At 41.3% G+C, this 8,483-nt stretch overlaps 1 protein-coding gene across 4 annotated transcripts in view; it reads left to right on the top strand.

The window, feature by feature from the left end:
- Positions 1–484: 484 nt before the first annotated feature.
- The window catches only part of CSNK2A1 (casein kinase 2 alpha 1), a gene marked incomplete at both ends in the record, with an annotated part of 34,427 nt that continues 26,428 nt past the window's right edge, over positions 485–8,483 (top strand). For 3 of the 4 annotated variants that reach the window (XM_080716371.1, XM_080716370.1, XM_080716368.1), the window contains 4 exons: positions 485–585; positions 2,742–2,853; positions 7,259–7,360; positions 7,865–7,915. In XM_080716371.1, coding sequence (XP_080572497.1) covers positions 485–585; positions 2,742–2,853; positions 7,259–7,360; positions 7,865–7,915 — 366 coding nt within the window. The remainder of the gene's footprint in view (positions 586–2,741; positions 2,854–7,258; positions 7,361–7,864; positions 7,916–8,483) is intronic. The other variant, XM_080716369.1, reaches the window with a different exon arrangement.

The following is an 8,483-nucleotide window of genomic DNA, read 5'->3' as shown; positions in this document are numbered from 1 at the left end:
TTATTCCTTTTCTAGTTTCATTGGATATTAGAGTCAAAACTCTCTGCTTTGTCACCATTCTAGAACCTTTTAGCACTCTGACTTGAGTTATAGAAAGCTGCTGAAAGTACTACTCTTGTCAGTACCATTATGGACTGTATAAATAGTGGTCATGAGTATGCATCTATTCTCTATGCCATTTTTACTTCCAGTCTATGTTGCAGAGAACATCCAAACATTACATGCAGAAATTATAAGCTACTTTGTGGATTAAAACGCCAGTTTTAATATATTTTGGGGGGGGTTCCCCCATAATAGTAGGAAACCCTGCAGTTGACATAGTTGGGATATAATTTTCATATATTTCTTGGCCTTTTTTTGTATTTTGTTTCTGCAGTTTGAAGAAAAGAGATCTGAAACAAGGTCTTAACCCCAGCTGTCTCTGAACACGGTGACTGCCAGATCTTTAAACTCAATTTCAGCTTTGGCTGCCAACCTGTCTGACATGTCGGGACCCGTGCCAAGCAGGGCCAGAGTTTACACAGATGTTAATACGCACAGACCCCGAGAGTACTGGGATTATGAGTCACATGTGGTGGAATGGGGGTAATTGTTTCTATTTATTTCTCTATACTACTCAAATGGTTGAATTGCATGGATTTGTTGAATAACTTATTAACATAAGCCTCCCTGACTGCTCTAATTATTATTAACGTAAGCCTCCCTGACTGCTCTAATATTCAAGGTTGAGGCCTGGTTTGTTCTTTATTTGTTTATTTTTAAGCTGCAAGTTTAGCTCTGTAGTGGAGAAATTTGCTTTGGCAAATTAATAGTTTTGAACAGTTTAGGAACCAATAAGCTGGGTGTGGTGGCACATGCTTGTTAATCCCATTATTTGGGAGGCTGAGACGGGAAGATTGGAAGTTCACAGCCAGCCTCAGCAACTTAGGCCTTCTGCAACTTTGTAAGGCCCTGTTTTCAAATAAAAGAATAAAATAGGGTTGGGGATGTAGCTCAGAGATAGAATGTCCCTAAGTTCCATCCCGAGTAAAATAAACAAACAAATCTATCTCATCTTTTATCCTTTTCTCTGATTTATACATTCTCTAATGAAGCTGATAAAAAAGACTTAAACTATCATCTTGGCTTTCAGGCTAAGGGCATTACAAATAGATAGAAATTGATATTTCAGAGGCTCTGAAAACACAAAACTCTTATGTAAAATATTTTTGAGGTCAGAGAATATTGTTCCATGGTGATACAGATAGAACAGTTCTCTAGAAAGGTGTCCTCTTTTTTATGAGAATCAAAATTAAATCCTTAAACACTTGCCCTTATCATGAAACTAGGCGTGTGTAACATGGAATTCAGCCTAAATTCCATCTTGAAAATTTGTAGTCTGCTTTAATAGCTGTGTTTGCCCTTCTGATTCTTTGTGTAGACTTTTTTTTTCCCCCCCTTTGGTGGTACTGGGAATGGAACCTAGAGGTATTCTACCTCTTAGTTACACCCCCAGATCTTTTTTTTTTTTTTTTTTAATTCTCTATTTTTAAACAAGGTCACATTAAGTTGTGGAGGCCCTCACTAAGAAGCCAAGGCTGAGCCTGAACCGCAATCCTCCAGTCTCAGCCTCTTGGATGCTGGGATTATAAACGTGTGCCACCACGCCCGGCAACTTTTGAGTTTTTGTCATGGAGATACTGCTTGCTTGCATTGGTTTCTTCCACTAGACCTGCCAGGATTACGTTGCTAATAGTTCTTATTACACTTTGTCTTATCTGTTCATTTTCTTTCTTTTTAACTGCCTAAGGAAAATTAATTTAGTATATACTGGTTCTAAGAGTAAGTAGAATTTAGGCCATAATAAAAGGAACCATGTTTGTTTGTTCTGTGCTGTACATTGAACCTAGAGCCATTCTACCTGAGACCTTTATCCCCAGCCCTTTTGATTTTGAAGCAGGGTCTGGCTACATTAAGTCTATTGACCTATAATCCTCCTATTTCAGGTCACCTGAGTACTGAGGTTACAGGCTTGTGCCACTGTGCTGGGCTGTGTTTGTTGTTCTTTAGAGCAAAGTTCCTTTGCAAACTTTATTACATGGATTATCCCCACAGCTTGCCCCTTGCAGGCGAGTGGGAAATGAAACCTATATGTTTGAAACCTACTTACCTGTAAAGAGGATCATTAAAAATGAACTCCCATTGTGTAGCTAAATTGAAATATTCTTACACACGTTGAGTTTCCATTAGTGCCAGTGTTGGACCAGGCAGCATAACATAGAAGTTTGTTTTGGGAAACAAACATATATCTAACAAATGTTAATCCAAGCTAAATTTATGTGATGTGTCAGTAGGGACATAAACATTTGAAATTTGAAGAAATTTTACTATCTAGGATTTGGTATGTGCTTATATTTAATTGGTACAATTTTTTTCCCTAGAACTGGGGATTGAACCAAGGGGCATTCTACCTCTGAGCTGCACCCTCAGCCCTATTTTTATTCTTTATTTTGAAACAGGTTCTCACTAAGTTGCAAAGGGCCTCGCTTAAGTAGCTGAGGCTGGCCATGAACCTGCAGTCCTCCTGTCTCAGCTACCATGCCTGGCTTACTTTGTTCATTTTTTAAAAATACAGTGAACCTTTTGAAGTATCTTCTACTGGTGGTCGAAATTTATAAGTTGTGTTGATGCTTGATAATTTAACTTTTTTATTTATTTTTTATTTTTTTGATCATCATGTCTTTGACTTTTTCTGTCCACAGAAATCAAGATGACTATCAGCTGGTAAGAAAACTAGGCAGGGGTAAATACAGTGAAGTATTTGAAGCCATCAACATCACAAATAATGAAAAAGTAGTTGTTAAAATTCTCAAGGTGAGTATAAAACAAAATCATTTCAGAGGCATTTGGAATGTAGATTTTTAAAAAATAATAATGATGACTTTTTGTGTGTGTGGTACTGGGGTTCCTGGAAGCCCGTCTACCTCTGGGCTACACTCCCAGACCTATTTTATTTTTATTTGGAAACAGGGTCTCCTAAGCCAGTGTGGCTGGCTTCGAACCTGCGCGATCTCCTGTCTCCGCCTCCCAAGCGTGAGGATTACAAGCTTGCGCCACCACATCCAGCTAATGATGACTTTTAATAAATCCCATTTGAAAGATTTTTGGAGTGTTCTAGCCCATTTATTTTATTTCCTGAAGTTGATAGGTTATACTTGTTTGACAAGTCAGGAACTGAAGCAAAGAAGTGATATAAGTCATGCAGTAAGATTGTAGGAGAATGCCAGGCGTGGTGGCACATGCTTGTAATCCCCACGCTTGGGAGGCTGAGACAGGAGGATCGCACGGGTTCGAAGCCAGCCTCAGCTACTTAGTGAGGCTCTCAGCAACTTAGTGAGACCCTGTTTCCAAATAAAATATTTTTTTAAAAAGGTCTGGGAGTATAGCCTAGAGGTAGAAAGCTTCTGGGTTCCACCCCCAGTACCACCAAAAAAAAAAAGAAAAGAAAATTATAGCAGAATACAGGAGTAAATTTATAGTCTTTTTCCTAGATCTCGACTAATACTCATTTCCTTTTTTTTTTTTTTTTTCCCTTCTTTATTTTGTGGGTCTGGTGATGGAACCCAGGGCATTTGACCTCCGAGCTACACCCCCTGCCCTGATTTTTATTCTTTATTTTGAAACAGGGTTTCACTAAGTTGCAGAGAGCCTCACTAAGTAGCTGAGGCTGTCTGCAAACCGTGATCCTCTGGTCTCAGCCTCCCAAATGCTGGGATTAAAAGCGTGTGCCACCACGCCCAGCATTTCCTATATTTTTAACTATATATTCTATGCTTTTGTCTTCAATTACAAAAATCAGCTGGGCCTAGTGGAGCATGCCTCTGATTCTAGTACTTGAGAGACTGAGACAGGATTGCAGGTTCAAGGATAACCTCAATGAGTAGTGAGACTCTCAGGAACCTAGTGAGACCCCATTTCAAAATAAAAATATGTAATGCCAGGAGTGGTGGCTCATGCTTCTAATCCCAGCGTTCAGGAGGCTGAGGCTGGAGGATTGTGGTTCGCGGACAGACTCAGCTACTTATTGAGGCCCTCTGCAACTCAGTGAGACCCAGTTTCAAAACAAAGAATAAAAAATAGGGCAGGGGCTATAACTCGGAGGTCGAATGCCCCTGGGTTCCATCCCCAGACCGGCAAAAAAAAAAAAAAAAAAAAAAACTGAACAGGCTAGACTTAACCAATGTCATGCCAGTTCATGACTAATAATAACTAAATTAACTAAACTATTTGTTATTATTATGCTTGTATACTCTCATATACTGGAAACTTTCCTTATAGTTCCTTGCCACAAAAACTTTACCACAGACACAGAGTAGCATATATTTCCATACTTTATCAATTTATAACTCTTATATTGTCTCAGTGGGCTTAATTGTTTGTTTTCTTGTGGTATTCTTGAGCCAAAATAAATACATTATTAGTCCTATGGATTATACTTAGGTAGGTTGAAACCAGGTGTGACCCATGCCTATAATCCCAGTACCTGAGAGTCTGAGGTAGGACGATCACAGGTTTGAAGCTAATGTTGGCAACTTAGACAAAAATAAAATAGGGCTGGGGGGAGCTGGGTGTGATGGCACACGCTTGTAATTCGAGCATTTGGGAGGCTGAGACTGGAGGATCGTGTTTCGCGGACAGCCTCAGCTACTTAGTGAGGCCCTCTGCAACTCAGTGAGACCCAGTTTCAAATTAAAGAATAAAAAATTGGGCAGGGGGTATAGCTCGGAGGTCATATGCCTCTGGGTTCCATCCCCAGACCCGCAAAAAAGTGGGGGGGGGGGCTGGGGGTTAAATCCTCAGTACCAAAAAAAAATGTAGATAGGTCCAAATAACCAATTATATTTAGCAACTTCGTAGTCATTTAAAAACCTATACCCATTCATTAAAAGAAAATAATTCTCTCTTATTCTTATATAACCACAGTTATTGCTATTGGAATATACTCACTTGTTAGTCACTGCAGAGTTTTTCTAATGTTGGAAGCAGTTGATAGCACCACCCTCGTTTCCTGATCCACATTATCATAGCAACTACTTAAATCCAGCTTCACAAATAGGCCCTCCAAGCCAGGCGAGGCGGTACATGCTTGTAATCCTAGTTTTGGGGGAGCTAAGCAGGAGGATGGCAGATTTGAGGATAGCTTCAGCAAATAATAGCACTCTAATCAACCTAACAAGACCCTACTTAAAAATAAAAATAAAATGGGGTAGAGGGTATAGATCAGGGTAGAATATCCCTGGGTTCAATCCCCAGTACTGCAAAGAAGAAGAAGAATCACCACCCTCTAAAAGGCATGTGGTGGCCAGGCGTGGTGGCGCATGCTTGTAATTCCCACGCTTGGGAGGCTGAGACAGGAGGATCACGAAGTTTCGAAGCCAGCCTCACTGGCTTAAGAGACCCTGTTTCAAATAAAATATAATACAGGTCTGGGAGTGTAGCCCGGAGGTAGAAGGCCCCTGGGTTCCAACCTCAGTACCACCAAAAGTAAGTAAATAAAAGGCATGTGGTACAATCTGATGTTTAAATTGAACTGCCTCAAACTGGCCATGCATGTACTGTCTGACAGATATTGATTGATGTATTTACCTTAAACATTTAAAGCTTCTCATGGAAATCTTACTGGAATACTTGATACTATTTGAGAACCAATCTAGTGAAACCTTGTTTCCAAATAAAATATAAAATAGGGTTGGGGGTGTAGCCCAGAGGTAGAAAGCCCCTGGGTTCCACCCCCAGCACCATTACACACACACACACACACACACACACACACACACACACACACACACACACACACACGAGAAACCAGATGTGGTGATGTGCACCTGTAGTTGCAGTACTTGGAAGGCTGATACAGGAGGAAACTTTTCCAGATTCCATCCTGTTCTAGATCCACTATTTGTGCCTTTCACAAATAGTGTCTAAATAATGTCATCCCATTCTGTCATATAGCTTTCCAGGTGATATTAAGTTGCTGAGAGCCTCACTAAGTAGCTGAGGCTGGCTTCGAACCGGTGCGATCCTCGTCTCAGCCTCCCAAGCGCAGGGGTTACAAGCGTGCGCCACCACGCCCGGCTTTCTGGGATCTAAGGGTGTGACACTGCTCTCCCTGCATAGTTTACTTTTTCAACATGACTACTGGAATGTTTGAAATTACACATGTGGCTTGCATTATATTTCTCTTGGGCCAGCAGTGTCTCAAGTGATTCAGAAGGAAGGCTTTGTGATGGAGGTACACTTGGACCATAGTACTCAAAAAAATGAAAAGAGTTGCTACACTAACAAAGATGTGGAAAGGATGGATAAGGACAAAGGAATGTGGAAGGTGCACCCTAGGGAGTCTACAGCGCTTCTTTGGATTCCAAGCGTGTAGGTGATAAGGCGAGGCAGACACTGCTCTGCGCTGTGTCCCGGCTGTGTTCTGAGGCCTCCTCAGGTGACCATTTGAGTCTTGCTGTGCTCTTTTTGCTCCTCTTCCATGCACGTAGTGGAAGGCTTAGAGAAATTTCATGATTTGCCCAAGGTGCACTGCTAGCAGGTTGAAGGTAGGATTTGCATGAGGGAGCCATAGGTTATTTTGCACAAAGTCAGTTTGGCTGTTTTCTAATTGGCCCTGATTTCCTTCACCTTCTATAGGGGTATAGACTTAAAGTAAGAAAAGAAAACAGACTGTTTTATCCTAATTGACACCTTTTTACTATATATCATAGTATTACTAACCATTTAAATTGCTATTTGTAAGCTGGGCATGGTGGCGCACGCTTGTAATCCCAGCACTTGGGAGGCTGAGACAGGAGGATCACAGTTTGCGACCAGCCTCAGCTACTTAGTGAGGCCCTTTGCAACTCAGTGAGACTCTTTTTCAAAATAAAGAATAAAAAAGTTGGGTTGGGGTTGTAGCTCAGAGGTAGAATGTCCCTGGGGTTCATCCCCAGTACCACACAATCAATCAATAAATAAATAGCTACTTTGTAAGATTTTGAAACATGTTAAGATTTGAAAATAAATGCTAATTCTGAAGAGGCTTGGTCTTGGAGTAGAAATTTTCTCCCTTTTTAAGTATTTGCAGAGTTCCTGGCACAGTGCTAGGAGAAGGGGATTTAGAAATGATTTGAACACATTTCCTTCCTTTAAGGAACACATAAGTTGGCCATTTATGTGTTAACTCTCTGTTGAAATGCTCTGAAATATTTTCACTGATACATGTTTGCTCCTTCAGCCAGTAAAAAAGAAGAAAATTAAGCGTGAAATAAAGATTTTGGAGAATTTGAGAGGAGGTCCCAACATCATCACATTGGCAGACATTGTAAAAGACCCTGTGGTGAGTACAGTAGGTGTTAGCAAGGCCCACCATGGCTGCAGTGGGGGTGGACCTCGAGCACAGAGGGCCTTTCTGTTCCCTCACCCTCACCATTAAGTCCTGCTTTGCAAGCGCTTAATCAGATATACCATTTGACTAGCTTAGGTCTTTCTATCAAAGAGACCTCCGCCCACAGACTATTTCTTACTCTTCTAGGCTGAGAGGCTGATAGCACTGGGAACAGAAATGTGTTAATCCATTTTGCAAACTCAGGTCCGATGCTGGTGGGCGATGGGTATGTTGTCGGGCTGCCCAGAGCCTGGTGAGACTTTAGCTCCATGTCTTCTGTTGAAATCCATCCCCAAAATGACCTAATTGTGACAGTGTTAATGGGGGCTTATAGCAACAGAGGGTTTCTTACACCTGAGGCGAGGGTTTCTACAATCACCATGCAGCATCCACAGATGTGCTCACTGAAGCTGCTAGTGCTATTACTAATGTGTGTTTTCCTTTTCTTTCTCCTAGTCACGAACCCCTGCCTTGGTTTTTGAACATGTAAACAACACAGACTTCAAGGTATAACATATAGCCAATATATTTCATGCTATTGGATTTTTACCCCACAAAGAAAGCTTTTTGGGTATGATGGGGTTACAAGAGCTTGCCTCTGACTTGTTTTAAAGGAGCTTTTTGTCATTATGTTTTCTACATGCTAAGGTGTACAGAGCCGGGTGTGGTGACACACACTTGTAATCCCAGCATTTGGGAGTCTGAGGCAGGAGGATTGCGCAGGTTTGAAACCAGCCTCTGCTACTTAGGTCCTTTGCAACTCGGTGAGACCCTGTTTCAAAATAAAGAATAAAAAGCAGAGCTGGGGGTGTCACTTGGAGGTAGAATGCCCCTGGGTTCCATCCCTAGTACTGCAAAAGAAAGAAAGAAAAAATCCTGTACAAAATAGCACCTACCTTCCACATCTTGGTATTTTGCCCTTTTATTTGTTTAGTGCTTTTTGGTTTTGGCACTGGAGATTGAATCCAGGGGCATTCTACCTCTGAGCTACATCCCAGCCCTATTTCTCAGCCTCCCATATACTGAGATTATAGGCATATGGCACCACACCCAGCTGTTTAATGCTGTTTGTGCT

This window comes from Muscardinus avellanarius, assembly GCF_963383645.1.
Source record: "Muscardinus avellanarius genome assembly, chromosome: 19".
Taxonomy (NCBI): Eukaryota; Metazoa; Chordata; class Mammalia; order Rodentia; family Gliridae; genus Muscardinus; species Muscardinus avellanarius.
Note: the sequence above shows the minus strand (reverse complement) of the source record. Positions and strands in the feature narration are given on the sequence as shown.